Raw genomic sequence first — 24,464 nt, 5'->3', positions numbered from 1 at the left:
CCTCTAACTGCCTCTAGACACTCACACGGGACCTTCACTGCCCTCACTGGTTCTGATTTATTTATTTTTTTAAATAATTTTTTATTAAGTTTTCCATTTAACAATCCAATCATATCACATTAGTTGTTCCAAATTATACCAATACATATCGAAAAGTCCAAATATATTGCCAAATTTTAAATTTTTGTTGGGGGTTCCCATGCTTCGAGTTCAGGGTGGGTCTAGTCATTTCATATTTCTGCTGCTTTTGGATTCACAAGTCCCATATTTCAATCTTCTTCTTGTTATTGTTTTTTTCTTAATAACCTCTGAGTTGTTTCCACAAGCGAGTTAAGGCAGGCATTATTATGTTTCTGTGTGAACTTTGTAAGGCTCTCCCTTTTTTTTAAAAAAAGCTGGTAAGTCTTTTGTTTGCAGTAAATCATCACACACTGATCCAAAAGTCCTGCTCGGGCGGCAAGCACCATTTTTGTCAGTTCCGATGAAATAAAATCTAAGCATTTGCTCATTAATTTTCCCAGACCAGTTGCACCATAAATCAGTCTTTCCAGGGGAGATTTTGCCAAGTCAAACTTACAATCCAAACATGATAACAGAGCAATGGCTCACCTCCCCCTCTGACTATCAATCTCGCAACATAGTCTGTCTCATAATGGTGGATCCCGATTAAGAACTGCGTCACAGGAGAGCCTTTCATTTTCTTTCCAGATCTTCCCAAAAAACAAAGCCTTTAGTTATTTCCACACAGTTTATTTTCCATTCTCACTTGCTATCAGTCATGTGACGGTTCTTCTAGGGGTGGTGGTGGTTGTTAGGTAGTATCATAATAAAAAGAAGAAGTCCCCCCTCCTTTCCGTTTCAACATACCGACATAGCTGTTATTCTTTGATGTTATCTTCTGTACAGTCCATTCCATCACTCTTAACTTCTCAGTGGCAGGCTTAATTAGCAGCTGATAGACCCTTTTCTTCGTTCGAAACATGTGCAATTACTTTTATATCCAATATTTTATCTTAAGTAATGCAACTAGCGTTGCTCTCAGAAGCAGCGTCCGGGAGATCCAAAGCTCACTCAAGGGCTTTCCGTTCAGTGCCCTCACCCCATCCTTCTTTCGAACTCGGGGGTGATTTGTGGGCAACCGCGAACGAGGCTGCATCTTCCCTTCCCCCGGAAGAGTTTTGGGAGGCTGATTTACTCCCATATCAGCCTCTAATTACCTCGTGTGAGCTGGAGAGATGGTATTGTCGGCCATCTTCCAAGGTGCCCCTAGCGCCCCCCCTCACTGGTTCTAATTTAAAGGAGATGTAGAGCTGGTATAGAGGCTGTAAGTAAAACAGTATGTTCCCTTGGAGCTAATTCCCACAAAACAAGATTCTATATGCCCATAATGTACATAGTCTAGTATGTATTGTATCCAAAATTCAAGCTGTTCAGTATTTTCACACAGTTTTAATGAATAAATGTTACTTGTACTGTAAGCTTTGTAAGGAAGTCAACCTTTCATATTTTTATAGGGTTTTTTAAATAGCTTTTAAAAAATAACATATGATTTCTAATGTTCAGAAACTGGCACAACAAGATCTTGTTTATTTTATTTAAAAACATATGTTCTGACATTGAACCAGGTAAGGCTGCTTACAACAGCAAAAGTCAGAGATGAAATTGGGCAACAAAGCTAACAAATGAATTAGAACAGTGCAATAGGCATTCATCAGTAGAACTATTGCATAATCATTGGTCAATAGTTATAATTTGCAGGCACCACACAGAAGCTTGGTTAAGAATATGTGCAGCAATACACCATTTCACTTTGTGCCACATTATTCTTCTAATCTAATTTTGTAAGTGTAAGGTGTATGGGACTCGGGTGGAATTGTGGTGTAAACCACAGAGCCTAGAGCTTGCCGATCAGAAGGTTGGCGGTTCGAATCCCCACAACGGGGTGAGCTCCCATTGCGCGGTCCCAGCTCCTCCCACCTAACAGTTCGAAAGCATGTAAAAGTGCAAATAGATAAATAGGTACCTCTCCGGCAGGAAGGTAAATGGCTTTTCCGTGTGCTGCTCTGGTTTGCCAGAAGCGGCTTAGTCATGCTAGCCACATGACCCGGAAGTTGCCTGCAGACAAACGCCGGCTCCCTCGGCCAATAAAGCGAGATGAGCGCCGCAACCCCCGTGTCATCAGCGACTGGACCTAATGGTCAGGAGTCCCTTTACCTTTAAGTTGTATAGGATTCAAATTAGATTTTTCCTCTGGTTGTAGTTGTCTGCCTTTTTTCTTCTATGTCAGGACTATGGAATAAATCTCAGGGACCCTCCCCCACTAGTGGCTGTTGTTTTTTACATATAACATGCTTCAAACATAAGCAGAGGAAGTGGTAATGTGATATGTGCAGTATATTTACTCTTTGCGGTTAATCCCTACCCCAGAGATATTTTAGAGGTAAACTACCAGCTTCCTCACCCTCTTATTTAGTTCACTGTTTACAAGCCAAACCTTTTTTTATAGCAGAACAAGCACACTTTATTTAATTAAAGCAGGCATGTCCAAAGTCCATTTTGGGGGCCTAACCGAGCCCGCCCTGTGGTAGTTTATTTTCTGGGGTAAAATCTTAAAAAACAACAAGCCACAACTTCAATCTTTTAAAAAGCTCAACAACTTCAGTCCTAAAAAAGGTCAAATCTTCATCAAATCTGGCCCTCTTTGAAAAAAGTTTGGACACCACTGAAATGAAGGAGAAACCTGTTGATCACACATATTGGGTTCCTGATTCTTTTTACCTTTTGTGTGTGGGTGGGCAGATTCCATCTAAAACTGCAGATGCGTTTTCATTCCTTTCATTAATTGACCAGCTCTTTATTTTTTTGATTATTTTCTTTTATGATTCCTTCCTTAGGGATTACAGTAATGTCCTTAGGATGCTCATAAGCCTTTCAAGTGCCGGGTTTATCTCTGGGAACAGAGTTTCCCTTTGCCGTTGGACGATGCTCAAGAAAGCAGCTGGAATCAGTTGTGCGACATAATTCCAAATCACTTGACAATTGTTTCTGTGTATCTGTCTTCATACGTATCATGTTATGAAGGCGGAAGGAAAATTGCCTCCCGCCTGTGGCATTTCCTCCTAGACGTTGTTAACTGTATTAGACTTCATTTATTTGTTTGGCTGCTTGAAGAGGTTTCCTTGATACATAAAAATCTGCTGAACAAGAGCGTGAACTGACTGAAATGCTTATGGGTGGTGAAAGTCAGTGTTTCAAAAACTGGTTGACCCAGGGATGTTCTAGGAACGAAAAACCAAACAAAGTCACAGTGTGGGCCTGATCTAGATGGGAGACAATTGGGAATCCCATGTATGATCAGAATATAATACAGTAAGTATTCTTAAAAAATTCCAAATGATCAGAAAGTGCCTTAAAAAGGAGAAGGATTGTAGAGCATCTGGTTTGCATCTAGGCTCCAGGTTCAATTACCGTACTCCAGCATCTCCACGCAGGGCTGGAAGTATTCATCTGAAGAGGGCCAGAGAGAGGAAAGGTCATACAAGTCTTGCCCACAACATCCCTTTGCTTGCTGGCCCAAGTTCAAATCTCTTCACTTTCAACACAAATGTCTAAAAGTGGGAGCTCTCCTGTCTGCCTAACAGCCTTTTTTCCGTGCTGTTAAAGGTAAAGAGTAAAGGGACCCCTGACCATTAGGTCCAGTCGCGGACGACTCTGGGATTGCGACGCTCATCTCGCTTTATTGGCCGAGGGAGCCGGCATACAGCTACTGGATCATGCGGCCAGCATGACTAAGCCGCTTCTGGCGAACCAGAGCAGCGCACGGAAACGCCGTTTACCTTCCCGCCGGAGTGGTACCTATTTATCTACTTGCACTTTGACATGCTTTCGAACTGCTAGGTTGGCAGGAGCAGGGACCGAGCAATGGGAGCTCACCCTATCACGGGGATTTGAACTGCCGACCTTCTGATCGGCAAGTTGCCATTTCCCTGCTCCATCGCTCCCCCCTCCCCCCCAAGGGCCGACTTCTGGGATCTGTGGTTTAACCCACAGCGCCACCCACCTATAGATAACTTTCAGAGTGAGTTCTCTTCTTTAGACTTAGTTGGTTTTAAATGGTGGTTTAGAACACCTGTTTGACCGTTAGGTGGAGTTTATTTTGTACCATATGTCATGCTCCCATTGGTCTATAAACATGGTGAGGGGATTTGTCTTAGAGTAGTATTTTATATATTGTAGATACCATCCCTTTTCTGTGTCCCTCCATTTTTCTTTGGTTAATGTGGTTGCTGGGTTTATGGGGTCTGGGGTTGTGACCATAAAGTCATCTGCAAAGAGCCCAAGTTTGTATTCAAAAGCATGCTTACTCCAACCTCAGAGACAAAGTACAGGCATCCTGTCTAGTAGCTGTGCTTTTCTTTCTGAATTCTAGCTGTAACATCAAAATTGCAATGATATTTATATTAGTTAAACTCAGTGATAAATCTGCTGAAGAACATAGACTGAGAACTAACATAGGGAGGGAATTGGCAGGAGAAGAATGAGGTCATGTATCTTTTTGTAATTTGTAAGGAAATACAGTAAATATGTTTCCCACACGCTACTCACATGTTCTTTTGTTAGAGCCAGCCATGAAAAAATGCCAGAATTATTCAGAAATCATCTGCCAAGGCTTGCTTACATTCTCATACTGTGATTCCTTCTGGGTGCAATTAAATGCATATTAGGAAATGCATTCCCCTACAAAGTACCACAAGCTGTTTTGCAAGCCACAGATCCCACAAAGCTATTTGGAGCTCAGGTAGAACATTTCGCTTTCTCTCATTGCAACTATTTCAGTGTTCACATGCATTGCATATGGCTAAGGTGGTGTGGCAAATCATGGCTCACTGCAAATAGCAGAGCTGCACATTCCTATGAACATTTACCAGGATGTGATTTCCTCTGTGTTGAGTGGGAAGTGTGTGCATAGGATTGCCCCATGTATTCCTAACATAAAGCAGCTTTTATTCTGGAAAAATTGGGAAAGTCACAAAACCTAGGCTGATAGAGCCAGCAATCAGAGCCATTATAAAACAGCACTCTTCTGTTTTCATCTTCTTATCAGTCACACATCATGCATATAATTCTTACATGGCTTCTACATCAAACCAGATTGCTTCTTGACATTTGTCCAAAACCAGGTCATTCAACCACATCACCCGGTGGGTGCTCATAAACATCTTTGTTTTCAGCTGTGCTCTTTGCAATCTTCCAAACAAATTGAAATGAACCACTGTTCTATTTTCAAAATACAAAAAGGAAACCTTTTGAAGAAGACTTGCTTTTGCAAATAAAGAAATGCAACTAAAGGTAAATATCTTCTTCTTCTTCTTCTTCTTCTTCTTCTTCTTCTTCTTCTTCTTCTTCTTCTTCTTCTTCTTCTTCTTCTTCTTCTTCTTCTTCTTCTTCTTCCAGAATGCTTTCTTTAGTCTAAAGTCTTAATACATTTACACAGAACAAACCCTATCTAATAAAATGTTGTCTCAAGCTAGAACTCATCTTGCTATTGATTCAATACTATCTTTGAAGTATTGCTTAGATGATTAGATGGCTTTGAAAGAGAATTAGACTCAACCAGATTCACCCAGTCCTACTATGTTAAATACATATTCTGTAGTTGACCTCCTTTGTAATGTTTTATTTTAAAATCTTTAAGATAATATTCTAGTTTTCTGTTATGCTGCTTTGACTATGTACTCTATATCTGACTTTCTTCAGATTGTTTTATTTATGTTTTATTGATTTAATATGCTGTAAACCGTTTTGAATTTTTTCTTAAAAATATAAAGTGGCATAGAAATTTTTTTTAGAGACATTTATGGAGAAAAAGGCTAAAAATGGCTACTAGCCAGTGTTAAGTATAATTGTTTAATTGACACTGAAATGGAGAGTGTCTGATTGTGTGTTACTGAAGGCTTTAACATGGGGGTTTTCTATATTAAGCTCACTGAACTTCTATATAGGTTGATAACTGTTATTGTTTTCTGCTAATTCTGATGAGATATTTAACTTTAGATCACATGGGAGGCTACTGAGTTGCAAATTCGCCATCTTGGAAGGGTGGTAGCTGTTGTCTTTTGTTCTCAGCCAGTGTGGGAGTAAGGTGCCTCTCCAGGAACTGCATAGCCTTTGTGGCTGGAATGCAGGCAGGCTAATGGAGCCTGTGTGAGAGAAGCTAGGTTTGTCAGCTCTAATTATAAGCGATTTTATTTTTTATAAGACGCTGAGCATGTGTTTGGACAAGATATTGTGAAACTGTTTGGATGTAACATTTATTGGGTTTTGTTCTGTTTTGAAGAAAGTCATGCAAGGAAGGTTTTGAATAATATCTGATGGGTCTGGATAATGTTTTATTCCAAAATGAGTTCGTTTTTATGCACCCAGTTGCTTCAAGATGCACAATACTTTAATATCTGCAATTGCCACAAAGGCTAGGTTCTACCACTACTGTTGGAGTTGATACGCCTTCAAATGCCAGTTCCTGGGAATTGCAAGTGATGTTGTGCTTAGCCTTCTGTTTCCTTAGGCACCTGGTTGGCTGATATGAGAAGTGGATGCTATACTAGATGGGCCACTTACCAGATACAGCAGGCTCTTCTCATCTTCTTATGCTGAGATTTCTGAGTCTAAAGAATGACTGACCATTAGGTCCAGTCATGGCTGACTCTGGTTTTGAGGCACTCATCTCGCTTTATTGGCCGAGGGAGCTGGCATACAGCTTCCGGGTCATGTGGCCAGTATGACTAAGCCGCTTCTGGTGAACCATGGAAACGTTGTTTACCTTCCCGCCGGAGCGGTACCTATTTATCTACTTGCACTTTGGTGTGCTTTCGAACTTCTAGGTTGGCAGGAGCAGAGACTGAGCAACGGGAGCTCATCCCGTCGCGGGGATTGGAACTGCCGACCTTCTGATTGGCAAGTCCTAGGCTCTGTGGTTTAACCCACAGCGCCACCCACGTCCCATTTCTGAGTCTACCTTTATTTAATTTTGGTGGGGAGTAGAAGAGAAGTATTGGTCATCTGCAATACCATTTTCATTATCCTTGACTACTTAGTTATAATGTTTCTTGAACAATACTTCAGATACAGACTATTTCAAACAGAGTAGTTTATACTTTGTTTAAAACAGTTATTAACAGGGGGAGGCCTCAGTGAAGCTACAAGCTGTGTATTTGCTTGGCTCTGCCTTCCTCCTGCAAAAACATTTGTTTCACAGCAAAAACAACTCCTGATTCACTTCTAATTACTTGGTAGGTGTGAAGGGAACGTTACCAGGCATTGCCAAAAATAAAGATGGTGCTCTTAGTGATTATTTCCATCCTCTGGAAAAGATGGGCCTAGGCCAGAATTGCGAATTGCAGCCAGACAAGAAGTCTCCTGAAACACAAAGGTTTGCCTGGCAAACTCAGACCCAAGCCAAGCTAGATGGCTCTGGCTTCAGGAAAGAATTAGGGGCTCAATTGCTCATTTTTAAGCACGAGCTCATGGAGAGCTGGAGCACAATGTTAAAACCTCTAGGAGCCAAGATGGCTGTGTTTGGCATGCATCTTGGTCACATTGCAACATCGACCTCTGAAACTCTAGACATGGGACTTCAGAACTCAGAGCAATTATTATTACTGTGTTGAGAAAGCAAATTGATTAAGAAAAATCTGGAGGCAATGCAGCTTTTCATCAGATGAAGAAATGTTCATTTTTGTGGATTTTGGAAGGCACAGAAGACTGGGAGATTTTGGCTTTCATGCAAGTTAACATGGTTGATGACAGATATACTGGGATTTGAAATAATAGGTGCCCACTTTGAACGAGCACACAGCATGCATACATCTAAAGACACCACTCTTCCAATATACATTCCTTCTCACAATTCATTAAAAAAAGAGAATTAATTATGAAATTGAGAAAAAATAATGCAAATATTCATGTAGTGATCGAGAAGGAGCTATGTTCTCATACTACTAACATGCCCGGAGAACCTGAAAAATATATTTGTTTGGGGGGCACATGAAACTAAAACATGATGGGTCCCTTTTCATGGAAAACCTCCATGTAGAGCCTCATAAGGTGATTTTAAAAAATATATTGAACTGAAAAAAGCAGATGAATCACTGACTTCAAACTAATATATTGCTTGAATGCTTCACCTATAACACTGCCATGATGTCCCTATTTTCACCAGAGAAATGTTGGAGGCTGTGAAACAAACAAAACAGCACATGGAAGGAACTGGAATTTAGTCTAGCTCTGAACACGTTTGCAGATCCTTGTTGAAAAGCTTTGAACATTAAATGTTTGGGATGGAATCTTAGGGAAGGTCCTGCTCTGTGGCAATTATGCATGATATAATCACTATAAATAAAGGTGGGGAAACAGTTTTTGTTTTACCTGGAAGCATCCTCCCCACCCCACCCCCAAAAAATTGGTTCACCCATGGAGTCTGCTAGAGTTGGGCTCTATTTTTCCTAACTACTGCAGAAACTTACCAAATGATCTCATATGCTGTCTGCTCCATCCTAATCCCTGTCACCTGGAACTCTTACTAGAGTTATAAATCATGAGTGGGGTTGATAGTCATTTTGGCTCAGGAATAGCCTGTCAAATGCCTGTGTTGGCATCTATGGTGGCAGCAGCGAGAAAAAGGCCTATCAGGCAAATTTAAGGAGCTGCTGCCAGACCCTTCCTTCAGAGTGGCATGCTTTGCTCTCAGGAAGCATCTGGCAGTTTTAATTTTGGAGGGAGGGTCCCCCAATGAGAAGATTTAAGGATACAGCGGTACCTTGGGTTACAGACGCTTCAGGTTACAGACTCTGCTAACCCAGAAATATTACCTCAGGTTTACTTTACTTCAGGATGAGAACTTTACTTCAGGATGAGAACAGAAATCACACGGCGGCGGCACGGTAGCAGCAGCAGCAGCCCCATTAACTAAAGTGGTACCTCAGGTTAAGAACAGTTTCAGGTTAAGAATGGACCTCCAGAATGAATTAAGTTCTTAACCCGAGGTACTACTGTATATTACTGCATCTGTTCTGAAGACAGGGGTTTCTCCTCAAAAAACTTTGTTCAAACGTGTGTGTTTTTAGTGATGGTGCTAACGCTAATACTACATTAAAAAACAAAGCAAAACCGAAAGTGAAACTGATGAGGCTACTGAAAGTCCAGAAGTAGCACCATGAAGAATAACGCAGGAAGGCAGAGTTATAGGCTGCCACCAAACAGGGGTACCACCTTGAATAAAAATATGCAGGGGCAGGTAAGCACACACACCATTTGAATGGCAATGCCCATTAGCTTGGGGGAGGGGGGTGTCTCAAAATTTTTATTGGAGGGCCCGAAAGGATCTCAGCTCCTAGGAGTTGGCTCCAGAGCCACTAACCATCCCACTGCCCACTTCTCTTTGCTGGTTGAGACGGTAGTTCTACTTACGTGCTGGAAGGCTGGAAAACAGGCAGCAAAGCAGCACTTGGGGTCAGGGGAACGGGAATATACTTGATGAAAATCATAGGAATGCACTTGAGGCAGTGTGGTGTAGTGGTTAAGAGCAGTGGAATCATAATCTGGTGAACCGGGTTCGCTTCCCTGCTCCTCCACATGTAGCTGCTGGGTGACCTTGGGCCAGTCACACTTATTTGAAGTCTCTCAGCCCCACTCACCTCACAGAGTGTTTGTTGTGGGGGAGGAAGGGAAAGGAGAATGTTAGCCGCTTTGAGACTCCTTAGGGATATCAAATCCAAATTCTTCTCTTCTTTGGGAAGGACATTGTTTTGATTCTGTGGCACAAATCAGTCTGCAAATTTTGTCCATACCAGATGAAAAGGCTGCTGTGAAACTACCCCACATGGGATGTCTGTCTGCCCATAGTGACTGGAAATGCATTCAAGTTTATTATCTGCCCTCTCTGCTCCAACATTTCTGTGTGATGCTGAGGCTGAAGAAAGGTGGGTGTGGGCACCTGGCAGTTGATTGGCTCCCCATGGCTGCAACTGTTCCTACCATGTGGAAAGGGAAGCAAGACTGTCTCCTGGTTGTGCTCCTCCCATAGTCTCTGTGCTCTACTAAATATATTACTATGTTACTCTTGCTGCTATAATTTGTGAATTTGAATAAATAAGGTTGTTTGGAAGAGAGAGAGAGAGAGAGAGAGAGAGAGAGAGAGAGAGAGAGAGAGAGAGAGCGCGCTACCTTGTCATCCAAAATGGCACCCCAATTTTTCCTGCGTGGGGGCTTGAGCCAGAATTGAACAGAAAGGAAGTAAAAAAAGCCCTTGATGGACAGTACACTGTCCTGGGTGCTGACCCAAGAGCTGCATAAAATTAATCTAGAAGCCAGTGAGGAAACTGCGTAGGACTGGTAGTTTATAGTATGTTTGAAAGAAAACCATATGTCTATTTCTACTTCAGTGAATAAAGGTCACAAGAAAAACATCTGGGACATGACTAGCTATCACACAACCTTTTAAATAATGCTATGGACAAATTAAGGGCATTGTGAAATTACTTTTTAATATGCTATGTTCAGTCTGTGCCAAATCTTGATTTCCTGGAATCATTTTTTTAATCATCTGTTTATCATTCTTGCTGTGGAATCAAGCCAAGTGATGCAGCGCAGCTAGATACTTTGAAGTCTAGTAATGTTACCACAATTTCCACTGTGTGTGCCTGAACAACTGACAGGCCGCCTTTCCAATTAACAAAATAGCACTTAGCTCGGCTTCCCCAGTGTGACTTTCCAGGATTTCAGGTATACAATTCCTGTGGTGGCTGGCCCATTAGGGCAACTGGGATATTGTTCTACTAACCTCAGTGTTGATTCCTCTGAGACCACCAGCCTGCATTCTTACTTAAAACCAGCCCTGGCTGCCTGCTTCCTCCTCTGTAGTCCTTGTACAACTGAGCAGGGAGGTGGATTGGGACAAAGTAATTAATTGGCTAGTCCAGTAACGTCTAGACCAGGGACGTCCAACAGGTAGATCACTGGACGTCTGTGGTAGATCACTGGCTTCCCCCAAAGAAGCTCAACAACTTTGGCTCCCCTAAAAAGAGCTCACTTTTTTGCCCTGAACCCCCCCAAAACGGGGCTTTCCTTTTCCCTAAAAAAGCTCAACAACAACTTTGATCTGAATGCCTAAAAATGGGCCTTCCTCCTCCCCAAAAAGCTCAACAACTTTGACCTGAACCCCCCCAAAAGGGGTAGATCACTGCCACTTTTTTTAACTCTGTAAGTAGGTCGCAGTCGCTTGGGAGTTGGCCATCCCTGGTCTAGACTATGTAGAGCAGAGACAGATAACAAGATATTGCTGAACTACCACCTGAAGCATCCCTCACCACCAGCCATGCTGATGGGAGTCATAGTCCAAGTCCAACAATATCTGGAGGGTGCAACAGCTGCTACCCTTGCTCTAGAGGGCTTATCCTTCTTTAGGTGGAGATGCCTAGATGGCAGACTAGCTGAGAGTTAACCTGTAAACTTGCAATTCAACTGGTTTCAGTACGTTGATCGGTGAAACTCACCTGGGCTGGATCTACACTGACCTGTTTAACATTACTTTCCCCTGTTAGAAAGATTTACCGTAGATATGTTGTTCTAAACAACAGGGCATACCTGTTAATTACTTTGGCTTGTGTGGGGGGTTAAGTCTAAGTAATACCCAGCCACACCATTTTCCAAAACGCTGTTTATTTCCCTGCTAGGATGGAAGAAGCAAAAAAACCCGAGGAGAAACTGAACACTGTCCCTTGAATACCGTTGGAGGAGGGATCAGAGTTTGAATGCAGTAAAAAAAAAAAAAAGGCAAAACACTACATAGGGACATATGAGCAGTGTTTCACCTATATGGCAGCATAAAATGATTAAAAATTAAGTGATATAAAGACAAGGTAATAATGCATTATGAATGTAAAAAATAGGACGTCATGTGTCCATCTATACCAGGGGTAGTCAACCTGGTCCCTACTGCCCACTAGTGGGCGTTTTAGTATTCCAGGTGGGCGGTAGGGGGTTCTACGGCACATGTTATTGCAGCACTGGTGGGTGGTAAGGAAATTTTACCATCAAGAAAGTTGCATTAGTGGGCGATAAGTATAAAAAGGTTGACTACCGCGATCTACACTATCAAAACCATTCCTTAACCTTTCCTTAATGTTAAAAACCATGAGTGTAGATCTGCCCCTGCTTTTAGCTGCTTGTGGATTCCCCTCTGGAAAAAATATTTATCATAGCATCATACTGAACGATTCCCAGTGATGATGCCAAGCACATAGGATCTTGGGTGGTACTTCAGTCTGAAAGAAAAAACCCCTCATAGCATTCATTAAGCTCTACATTGTATATTCTATACAAACTGACTGTCCCAAACCAGGCTGTTACATAGCAGTTAAATAAACCGGGATGCCTGTGGCAACGAAACACAGTTCTCTCAAGTGTTCAGCAAATATTATTATTCTCCACGTTCTTCTTAAAACAAATGTAGTGTTTTCCTGGAACCCTGCTGAACACTTTGTTAATCCTGTACCATGCTAGGGAAAAGTTCAAGCTCTTGCTGAAAACTTCATTTTGTTAACTTAGAAACCACCAGTGTGGCAACAACTGCATTCCATTGCTCAATCTGGATGAGAAAGGCATTTAGCACATTCTATGGTGCTGATTCCTGCCGCTGTAAACTGAAGCATATTATATCAATTTAACCAGATTTTGAGTGAGTATCCAGTTTCAGAAAAGCGTGGGGGAATAAAGGATACAAGACTTTTAGCTCAGGCTCCCATATTATAACCTCTCATTTTGCTTATTTATTACTTCACAGGGTAAATGTGTCCAAGCCTCCAAAAAAGGGTCAAAGGACAAACTGTACAGCTGTTCCCATTATGCATATTTACTTAGGAATAACACCCACTGATTCCCATAAAGTGTGTATAGATTGTAAAATGCTAGTGTCACATTTTAGCATGGTGCTTTGCCTGTTCGCTTTATTTTTTGGTGAGAACTACTTGTTCGCATGTAGCTGGGAGTACTTGAGAAGTACATGCAGGGCTGTCCCTAGGATAAATACAAACACAGCCTCCCAGTTCAACATGGTGCCCCCTCAGACCCACAACCCTGGCAACCGCCTAGTTCACCCACCCCTAAGGCCAACCCTGGTTAGGTAAAGGTAAAGGGACCCCTGACCATTAGGTCCAGTCGTGGCTGACTGGGGTTGCAGCGCTCATCTCGCTTTATTGGCCGAGGGAGCCGGCGTACAGCTTCCGGGTCATGTGGCCAGCATGACTAAGCCACTTCTGGCAAACCAGAGCAGTGCACGGAAACGCCATTTACCTTCCCGATGGAGCAGTACCTATTTATCTACTTGCACTTTGACGTGCTTTCGAACTGCTAGGTTGGCAGGAGCAGGGACCGATCAACGGGAGCTCACCCCGTCGTGGGGATTCGAACTGCCGACCTTCTGATTGGCAAGTCCTAGGCTCTGTGGTTTAACCCACAGCGCCACCTGCGTCCTTGTTAGGTGACACAAATAAAAAAATACAACTAACAGTACAGTCTGGTCGTGATCGTTTTTCCTGCTTCAGCCAAGAAAAGGGGGCTTGCTAAGGGCCCAATTTGTTTGCATGTATTATTATTAAAAATAATAATTAGTTGCTTTTTTGCATGGCAGCTCAAAGCGACTTATAATATTTTAAGCAAAAACCAAGCACATACATACATGGAAACCAGCACTTAAAAAAAGAATCTGAAAGACAATTCTATTTTTTAAAAAGGTAGATCGAAACAGCCCAACCCCACAAAAGGCTATAACTAAAGCCAAAGCCTCATGGAATGGACGAATGATCTTCCCTAGAAGATACGTAATTATGGCACCAAGCAGTGCTTTTTTTAAAAAAGAAGGTGCCGGTATTCACTATGAAGTTTTTGCAGTAAGTGCCACACTTTTAATATTGGGGGGAGGTGCTGGTACTGTGTACCCTTGAGTACCCCCAGGAAAAAAAGCACGGGTACCAACGGAGACTTATTCTATAAACAGGGAGCCACCACTGAAAAGGCTCCTTCTCTTGTTGCTATCCTCCAGACCTCCTGCTCAAAGAAGGGTCCTCAGATGATGACTGCAGTTTCCAGATGGGTTCACATGGGGAGAGGCAGTCCTTGGAGAATTGGGGTCCTGAGCTACAAAAGACCTTATAGGTCAAACCCAGCACTTTGAATGGTGCCAGTTTTATTAGAAGTGCCATCTAGTTAAAGGAGTCTTCAGAATGGGTTTGTAGCTATGCTCTCCCCAGGGAGGTTATACCCCTTTAGGCGGCAGGTGAAAAGGTTTTTCTTCCACTTGGGCCTTGGGCAGACGGACATGTGAAATATAGAATCGTAGACTTGGAAGGGACCCTGTGGATCATCTACGCCAACCTTCTGCAATGCAGGAATATGCAGCTGCCCCATATGGCGGATCAAACCTGCATCCTTGGGGTTATCAGCACAATGCTCTAACCCAGTTTTTGTTGTTGGAGGGGGAGGTTATTGGTTTCCTTTAATTCTTAATTTTATTATGCATTTTGTGGTTTGTTGGTTTGTTTTTGTTCTTATTTTTATTGTGTTTTTCATACTGTCATGTTGATGTTGTGAGCCACCCGGAGGGGTACAGACGAAAGGCGGTCCACAAATTTAATACATAATAGTAATTTTTAGTGATGTATGGAATTAATAGTGATGTATGGAAGTGAGAGCTGGACCATAAAGAAGGCTGATTGCCGAAGAATTGATGCTTTTGAATTATGGTGCTGGAGAAGACTCTTGAGAGTCCCATGGACTGCAAGAAGATCAAACCTCTCCATTCTGAAGGAAATCAGCCCTGAGTGCTCACTGGAAGGACAGAACATGAAGCTGAGACTCCAATACTTTGGCCACCTCAAGGAAAAGACCCTGATGTTGGGAAAGATGGAGGGCACAAGAAGGGGACGACAGAGGACGAGATGGTTGGACAGTGTTCTGGAAGCTACCAGCATGAGTTTGACCAAACTGCGGGAGGCAGTGGAAGACAGGAGTGCCTGGCGTGCTCTGGTCCATGGGGTCACGAAGAGTCGGACACGACTAAACGACTAAACAACAACAGCAAGTAATTTTTATTCTTATCCTCGCTCAGTCCCTAGGGCTGATTTCTGAGGAGCCGGGCAGGTGAGGATCAAGCTCGCGAGTCTCGGCTTGTTCCCTGAGCCAGGATCCGAGTCCATTCTTCCGCGCCTGGGTGATTCAGAGCAGCCCCGGCGCTCCTGGCAGCGACGACCCACCGCCTCCTCCGTCCCGCCCAAGCGTCCAGGGCCGCCAAGGGGCGGGCTTCGCCTTAACGGGCAGGGGCGGAGCTCCCCTCGGCCCTCGGTGCCTGAGGCGAGTCGTGGCGAAGCTGCCGGCCGGGCGAGTCCAGGTGAGGAGAAGGCGCTGGGCGCTGGGCGCAGGGCGCGCGGGTCTGGGTCGGCTGCTGAGGGGTTGAGGGTCCGCGAGGGGAGACAGCTTGCCGCCGCCGCCGCCTCGCCTCTGTGTGAGGATTAGGCGCAGCCGTCTTGCGCGGCTCTTTCTCGAGCACAAGGGGAGCGCGCTGTGTGGGGAAAGAGTTTAGGCGAGTTCCTGGCACCGGGTGAGTCACGCTTTGGACCCGGCAGCGCGGCCTCTGCTTGCCCGCGAGGACAGGCTGGCCTGGGGCGGGAGGGGGCAGCAGGTTCTTGCAAGAGACGCGGGGTTCCTCTCGCCTCCGCCGCGGGCTTCGCCGTTGCCTTTCCTGGCGCCTTTGAGGGGGGCAAATCAGCAGGTGGAGAAAGGGAAAGGGAGCTTCAGCTGCAATCGTTTCTGAGGAGCCCAGACAGACAGACAGACAGACAGACAGACAGACAGACAGACAGACAGACAGAAGCCAACTGGGCATCCCTCTGCAGAGGTGTCTCGTTTAGGCAGGTTGCTGTCAGTCTTGAGAGCTGTTTCCCTTTTTTCAGCAGCCTGCCTTGACGGACACTTTTCTGAAATGGGCTTCAGAGGCCCTTTATGAAGTTGACCTGAGTGGATTTAGAAACACGCAGGATCCAAACAGGTTAGAAACCTAATTTGGCTTCCGACTGGGACCTGTTAATATCCTCTCGAGTTTTCTACCTTGAACAAACTACGGTTTTTTACCTCGTTGAGGGTTTTTCAGACTTTTTACTAAAGTGGGCAAAAGGACAGCAGGCAAGATACCTCCTTTTCAAAGGAGCACCTTCTACAGAATCAAGGGATCGCTTTAACAAGCTGCTAGTCCCTATGATTTTCAGAGAGAGGGAAAGCACCAAAAATCTCAGTTTTTAAATTCCACTCCGTTGGCAACAACCCATCTCCAAATGGCATATTTAATTCTCCTAGATTTATGAATTCTAACTGATCTCCCCCAATGCAAGGCCTGTCTTTGGAAATGGCAGTATTTGGTATATGATGTATAACTTGTTTCTGTCCATACCATACCTATTCCAAATGCCCTGACTCAATAGGTTTGGTCCAGAAATTTGGGGAGGGAGGCAGCTTCACATAGAGTTAAAAACATAGGATGGTATTCAACCAACTCAGAGTAGACTCATTGAAATTAATGCACAAGACCAAGGTCCATTAATTTCCATGGGTCTACTCCAAGTTAAAATCACTTGAATACCAGTCATGGGGTTGTATACGTCTAAGTCATGTGCTGGAAACTAATTGCCTTCCAGATGTTGCTGAATCACAACTCCCATCAGTCCCGGCAAGAGTGGCCAATGGCCTGGGATGTTGGGAGTTGTACCTCAGCAACATCTGGAGGGCCAAAAGTTTAGCACATCTGATGCAATCGACAACTTAACATAAATTCATTGATTTCAGTGGGTCTGTTCTGAGTATGACAACTTGGTAGGTGTGGGCAATTTAAATCCACCCTTCCCCAAACAAGAACCAAGTGATTCTTGTCCTTGACGGCTAGTATGTTAAGTCTTCGCTCGGAACTATTAAGTGATTCATGGGTGATGCATTGGCAATACATTTAAAATTCATAAGTGATTGAAAATCCAAGCATGCCATTACATTTCCTCTGGTCCCGGTGTTAAGTGTTTTTAGTTATATAAATCCAGTGAATCTTGGCTTCTTTTGTTCCTTCATGTCTCTCACAGAGTTAAAGTTCTTGTTTGCTATTTTGGTGCAATGTGTAAATGGGACATTGTTGACTTTGTTGCATATTTTCTGGGTGATGGTAACTATGAGGTGCTGAGTGAACTTTCCCTGTTAACTTACTCTTGCCTTGCTTTTGACCACTCCTACATCTGGAGGTGAACCAGTTGGACCTATGGCTTGCCTTTCTCTTGAATGTGGCCTGCATAGATTGTGAAGGTGACCAACATTGTGTGTTGGACATTCTGAAGTTCTAGTTGCTAAACCAATGATTATCAGAAGCAGAATGATTTTTATTGGATTTCTCATTTGTCCTTAACTACTATAAGGTTCCAGGTTACAACAGTATTTTTTTAAAAAAATCTGTTAAGACAAATTGCAATCAGGATATATATTTGGAGAGACAAAGGCCAGGGTAAAAAGGTGAAAGTTGAAAGTAGTATGGGGGTCTATTGTGAGTTGCATTCCTGTAATGAATGTTCTTACTTCCAATTCTAAGATTCAGTTATCCAGAATTGAATTGCAAGCTCTAAGTTTTCAGTGGTTTATTGCTCTTCACTTTTATGTCGCAAGTGACCTGCTAATAATGTTAATAAAGGCTTAAAAATTAAAAACAAACCAGTGACTCACTGGTTTGTATGGGGGGGGTCCTAGTTTGCTTTTAAGCATCACCTTTCTAAAATAAGAACGTCTGCTTTTGGTTTACTTAGCATAGAGCACTGTGTGTGTTTTGTGGAATGCTGGCTATCTCTTTCCAGGCATTAATAAATCAACTGCTGACGGAATAAACAACAGAAATAGCTAAATTAAGTTCCAAGGCTAAGAGCAAGGCTATAATTTCTTGTAACTCCTTTGTAAAGTTTGCAGTTGGATTGTGTCTATCCAGCCTGGGCTGTGGTTTGTCTGCACGTGTTGGATGTAAGGAGGAATGTCAACTTAGGATGGGTTAGGTCCTCACGTGACTCTGTGCCAGGTAATGTGGCTGTATTATTCAGCCTGGGCACGCTGGATTCTGTGTGCAGAGGTGCCACTTACATGTGATATTCAACCATTGTAGCTAATCTGGGTAAGGTTTAAGGCAATTTGTGTGGAAGGGAGCTGAGCCTGGTGGCTGCAATCTCGATGCAGTGCTGCACATTCTGTACATAGACATTTGTTAATTTGGGGGAAAGGATTTGGTGCTTCCAAACTATTAACCCAAGAGCGCTGTTCTGAAAGTCAGTGACCAATACAGCATAGATATGGACTGTTGCTAACATCTCCTGTTAGCTGCTTCCCAAACCAGCAGTTGGAACACAGTGGCTGCAGAGTAAATATTCCAGAGTATTCCAGAATTCCAGAACTTTTTTTTTTAATATAAAAAATCATGTTTGAAATTGTTGTGTCAGAATTTAAACTTCAAGAGTCAGTGCTGAATTTGTAGGTGCTAGGCCTTAAGAATTGACACACACACACACACACACACACACACACACACACACTCTGTAGAGCTACATTTGGAAGAGCACTGTGTGTGTTTCATGAGTGCCAACTCCCTGGGGCCCTGGGTGCCCGAGCACCCACAAAATCCCTATGAAGGGCTAGGCACCCACAAATCTGGATGCAAGGGCCATGCATGCACCGGGCACACCACGATCGCAGGGCCAAGGTGGCACTCCTGGTGTTTGTGTGTATGTGTAAGCTGAAGCAAAAGTGGCAACTTTTCAGCACTTGTTGAATACCTGCTTTGAAAAACATACTACCCTTTTGCAAAAAGAAGGCTGAGTGGAGTTAACCATGAGCAGGCTGAGGACAAAATACTAACGGTGGCTTTTCACTTGACATTTTGTACTAAGTGTCAGGGAACATGGACATCAGGCCACTAGTGAAGGGCATTTGTACGTTTCATTTATTTACAACTAAATACTACTACACTGCAGTTTGATTTCAGGTAGCTTACAATCACCTAACATCCCAGTAACACAGCACAGTAAGCAAAAGCTCATTATCCAAAGTTGACCGATTTTAACTTTAATCCTACTTTCTGCCATTTTTTATTAGGAAAGAAATTAGGCTGCAAGTCTTATAATTCTGTCACGCCTCTCTTAAAAACTGGTGCCACATTGGTTGTCTTCCAACCCTCCCACGAGGATTTTGAGTTTAAAGACATTTTACATTTTTAGCATTAGATGACCAACTGCTTCACATTTTTTTTGTTATTTACGAACTCCTGATGCTATCCAGACCGAGGGTTGGCTTTTAATGTGGTGTTTAGCCTTATAATTTTAATCTTATTTTTATCCAACATCCTTTGCAGAGAAATCAGACGCAAATATTCTGTTTCTCTCCAAAGTCCTTTTCAAAGTTGTTTTTCTAATGGTCTGATACTCCCAGGCTCGCTCACTGCTTGTGATTTTGAAGAAATCCCACCCCCTGTGCCCCTAACAATATGCTCAAATATCTTCTCATGTGCCTCACTGGTAACTTGCGTTTGTTTTAGGAGAGCTTATTTTCTCTTTTTTTGTCCTCTTTATTTAGATGAGACTTGCACTTTTTAAAGAAAAGAGTCTTGGCTTTTGCAGCTCTATTGACGTGCATTACTAACCACACATCCTGTTGGGCTTCTTTCTTAATCCATGGTGTGCACTCCAGACGAGCTTCTGTTGTTGTGGTTTTAAATAACTTCCAAGACTCCTGAATACTTTCCCTTTCAACTTCCTTATGATGCATCTCCACCATTTGGAGGAATTTTCCTCTCTTGAAATTGAACGTGACCCTGTTGAACCTTGTTGGTGGCTTTCCACTTCCATTTAAGTTGATTTGATGGCACCGTAGTTAACTGTTCCTTGCTAGTTTGACAGCATCTTCATCTTGTACCAGATCCAAAGTATCTCTAAGAATGAAGGACCTCTCGATTTCAGCTGTATAGAATGAAACTTGACAGGAAATCTAATTTTGTTGATTCTGGCCAACAAGAAAACAATGCTAGCAGAATTTATTCCAAGGAGAATAGGTCTTCCGAGTATCCCTATTTTCCAGGAACAGTCCTGGATTTACAGATGCCATACTGGTTTCTGATTTGATCCTGAAATGTCCTTTTCCTTAGGACGTCCCTATTTCCATCGGAGAAATGTTGGAGGATATAGGACATGCCCAGGGCTTTTATAGCCAGAACTCACCAGAACTGAGTTCTGGCACTTCTCAGGTGGGTGCCATGGCTGTTCTAAGAGAACAAGGGGGGTGTTCGTGGTGAGTTCCAGCACCATTTTTTCTAGAAAAACAGCACTGGATGTCCCTATTTTCATTGGAGAAATGTTGGAGGTCATGAAGGCCAAACTCGTGAAGAAACTGCCAAACTGCCCAAAGTATATACAGCATGTTTAGCAGTGATCACCACTTTCTCCCAGAAAAAGCAAAGACTTGAAATCTCCCATACAGCTCTTCTGAATGTGGAATATTGGGTAGGAGCTAATGCAGGGAAGTGTCATGATCAGCTGTGGAATGTTGTTCGTGGCAGTACCATATTTTTCGCTCTATAGGGCACACCGGACCATAGGGCGCACCTAGATTTTAGGGGGGAAATAAAGAAAAAAAATTATTTCCCCCCCAGCCCCAAAGAGCAAAGAAGCCAAGACAGCATCCCGCTCGCTGTCTTGGCTTCGTTTTGCTTCAGCCCGAGCTTCCCCCAACCCCAGCCCCCAGAACGGGTCCAGGAGTGGCGGTGTAGTGGTTAAGAGTGGTAGTCTCGTAATCTGGTGAACCGGGTTCGCGTCTCCGCTCCTCCACATGCAGCTGCTGGGTGACCTTGGGCTAGTCACCCTTCTCTGAAGTCTCTCAGCCCCACTCACCTCACAAAGTGTTTGTTGTGGGGGAGGAAGGGAAAGGAGAATGTTAGCCGCTTTGAGACTTCTTACGGTAGTGATAAAGCGGGATATCAAATCCAAACTCTTCCTCCCACCCCAGCCGCAGAATGGGTCCGGGAGCGAAGGCGAGGTTGCGTGCAACCTCGTCTTCGCTACCGGAGCTTGCTGCTATCCGCAAGCCTTCTGAGCCTGGTGGGAACTCCTGCCATGCTCCGAAGGCTTGTGGATAGCTGCCTGAAGCCTGGAGAGCGAGAGGGGTCGGTACACACCGACCCCTCTCGCTCTCCAGGCTTTACCGAAAGCCTGTATTCGCTCCATAGGATGCACACACATTTCCCCTTCATTTTTGGAGGGGAAAAAGTGTGTCCTATAGAGCGAAACTTCTTCGGTACTTCTTCCGAGGTAGTGTTTTTCAACCTGGTGCCCTCCAGATGTGTTGGATCACAACTCACAGCAGCCCCAGTCTTTGGCTGTGCTGACTGGGGCTGATGCGAGTTAGCTTGGGAAAATCTGCTGTAGAGTATGTGGTCAGGTTCCTGTGTACCTAAACCACTCAGCAAAGAGCTAAGAAATTTCCTGTGTTTCTGTAAATGGGGTTTCAGTAGTCTGTTTTCTTGCTGGAAATGATTGTGGCAATGGTTGAGCTGTTGATGCAGCCGGGAAATTACTGATATCTCTCAATTTGTGAATGCATATAGATTGGTATGGCAAAAGCCAAGCTTAACATGAACTTTCAAGTAGCCGTTTGCTTGGTGGGGAGTATCACTTTTTAAAAATCCTTTCAACCCTCTGATATAAATTAGACTGAGAGATGGTAACTGGTCTAAGGACACACAAAGGGTCCAGGATCTGAAACCAAATTCATTTCATACACCAGGTGATCAAATAGGGCTCTTTATGAAATGTTTCTTCTTTTACACTACTGATGGCTGGTAGGTAAGTGTAGCTGTGTTAGTAATTTTTGTGGACTTATTTTTGTGGTTTATTTGACTCTCTTCTAAATGCAATAGTCCTAGCATCGGATATGTCATCCTTCCTCCTTTATACATACTGTGAAAATTTTGGCTGTAGCAGAGAATTTTAGAAAGCTATTGAAGACCTGAATATCTTTCCTTTCCTTTGCCAGCAGAAGATGATATCTGCGTTGCAGCTCTTATGCTGGATCTGTCTGGCTTATTCTTCGTCCAGTATTTGTAAGTCAAATTTATGTTTCTTATTTGTTTGTTTGCTTTAGCTACACCACGGTGGATGTAATCATACTTCCATCTAGTTTCTCCACAAAGTTACACAAATATAAGTGCTGCTTCCATGAGGGCCTGGTTTGTTTGTGTTATTTTGCAGATGCATAGCTCTTACTTTATTTCTCCCTGCTTGCTTAATTACACTGAGAATGCAGTGCATATGAGGGAATATGAAGGCTGTGTCTGTAGTCTGTAGCACTTCACTTGTGTGTACATGCATCACTAGTTAACCTATAGTCAAGTGATGAACATCCATCACAGTTTTCTATCTCTCCCTCCGCCCACCATGATGTATAAGTCAACTGGGGTTGCAGTTTCTCAAAATGCAGCACTTTTCCCAACAAAAATGGGAAGAGCTGTTCTTAAACCCATTTATTTTTCAAAAAACCTTTTAATTTTATGTTTCATATATACCGTCATACTGGCTGTTGCCTGTATATACTTTGATACTGTAGTACCGCTTACTTTGCTCAATGAATGCAATATTCAGAGGTGAACGTCTCATGAACCCTTCTAGAAAATCTCAAGCAAAATTCCTCTCATCTCAAAACTCTTAAAGAAGCAGCAGATGCACCAACACTCAAGATTACATTAAATTGCCGTATTTTACATCACCAGCGATTATATTTTGTTTGATAACGAATGGGGTGCGGAATTGGCTTCCTGGGCTTTTCTTTGTGTTTCTGTTAAGAAGCTGAATTGCATTCTCAATTAAATCTTGCCAGTTTTGCATTAAGAATGTATCAGATGTGTATTGCATAGTGTTATGCTTGCATTTCTAAAATTCTGAGAGCTGCGTCGCACAAGCTGTGATTTGCAGATACTCATATATGCGCCCCTCTCTTGGCTCAGTAAACTTGACTTCTCCACACACACCCCCAATTCCACATTAGGGCCCTGTGGCATTGTCTGTGCCTGCAATCCTAACCCTACCTACGTTGGAGTAAACCTTGCTCCTGAGTAGACGTGATTAGGATTTGGCTGTTTGGGAATGTAAAAGGTAAAGGTAAAGGTACCCCTGCCCGTATGGGCCAGTCTTGACAGACTCTGGGGTTGTGCGCCCATCTCACTTAAGAGGCCAGGGGCCAGCGCTGTCCGGAGACACTTCCGGGTCACGTGGCCAGCGTGACATCGCTGCTCTGGCGAGCCAGAGCTGCACACGGAAACGCCGTTTACCTTCCCGCTGGTAAGCGGTCCCTATTTATCTACTTGCACCCGGAGGTGCTTTCGAACTGCTAGGTTGGCAGGCGCTGGGACCGAGCAGCGGGAGCGCACCCCGCCGCAGGGATTCGATCCGCCGACCTTTTGATCGGCAAGTCCTAGGCGCTGAGGCTTTAACCCACAGCGCCACCTGCGTCCCTGTTTGGGAATGAAACAGGGTCAAATAACAATCCTGCCCTTGCAAGGCTGCCTTATCTGTTGCTTGCAGTCTTCCCACGTTCCAGGCTAGAGGAAGGGAGCCTTTCTCAAAAGCCTCCAGTCAGATTTTCCTGCCGCAGCAGTTGCCAGATAAATAGAAGGAGACAATTTTCCACGCTGGGTTTGGAGTGGGGAATACAGGGGAAGATGCAGGTAACCTAACAATGCACCACCTCAGATTCAATTGGAGCCGGAGAATGATTTTTGGCACGGAAGTGCTGTTAGTTTCATAATGCATCCGAGCATTCATGGGACAAGTTCATACTATTAGTTGGACGAGTTTGTGCTAGCTAGATAGTAAGTTTGGGCAGCGTTGCTAATTGCAAGGCGCAAGGAAGAAAGGCAAAGTTGGCACAAATGAGTTGGCACACAGTGGAATGATGGGGAGCTATGTTGTGAATTTTCAGGCTTACTGCAAGTGTGTCTGTTTGCACTAGCAAAGTACATCATTTGTCACACATTATATGCAATTTACTCATTAGGTGTACGCTTAGCGACCAATGTGCGTGCAGGGGAGCCTGGGGTCATCTGCTGTCCGCTGCTGTCTTCCAAACAATCCAATTACTCTGTGACTTGGCACATAAACGGTAGTGATATACCCATAACTACGGATAACTACTCCAGGATCCATCAACGAGGAGACAGGCTTTGGTTTAGCCCTGCAATGATAGAAGACTCTGGATTTTATGAGTGTCGCATTCAGTAAGTTTCTGCAAAGTTCATGGTTTTTTTCCCTCAATTGAAAGTAGCTGTTAGGTTCTATAGTTCTGACTTGAGTGAGTTCAGCAACGAT

At 43.6% G+C, this 24,464-nt stretch overlaps 1 protein-coding gene across 1 annotated transcript in view; it reads left to right on the top strand.

Moving 5' to 3' along the window:
* Positions 1 to 5,322: 5,322 nt before the first annotated feature.
* Positions 5,323 to 24,464, top strand: part of LOC309368763 (uncharacterized protein) — a 65,626-nt gene continuing 46,484 nt past the window's right edge. The window contains exons 1-3 of the mRNA XM_081909073.1: positions 5,323 to 5,349; positions 22,138 to 22,204; positions 24,154 to 24,373. Coding sequence (XP_081765199.1) covers positions 5,338 to 5,349; positions 22,138 to 22,204; positions 24,154 to 24,373 — 299 coding nt within the window. The 5' untranslated portion in view covers positions 5,323 to 5,337. The remainder of the gene's footprint in view (positions 5,350 to 22,137; positions 22,205 to 24,153; positions 24,374 to 24,464) is intronic.

Source organism: Podarcis melisellensis (genome assembly GCF_964234715.1).
Source record: "Podarcis melisellensis genome assembly, chromosome: 4".
NCBI classification, from domain to species: Eukaryota; Metazoa; Chordata; class Lepidosauria; order Squamata; family Lacertidae; genus Podarcis; species Podarcis melisellensis.
The sequence above is the reverse complement of the archived record's forward strand: the minus strand, read 5'-3'. Positions and strand labels throughout refer to the sequence as shown.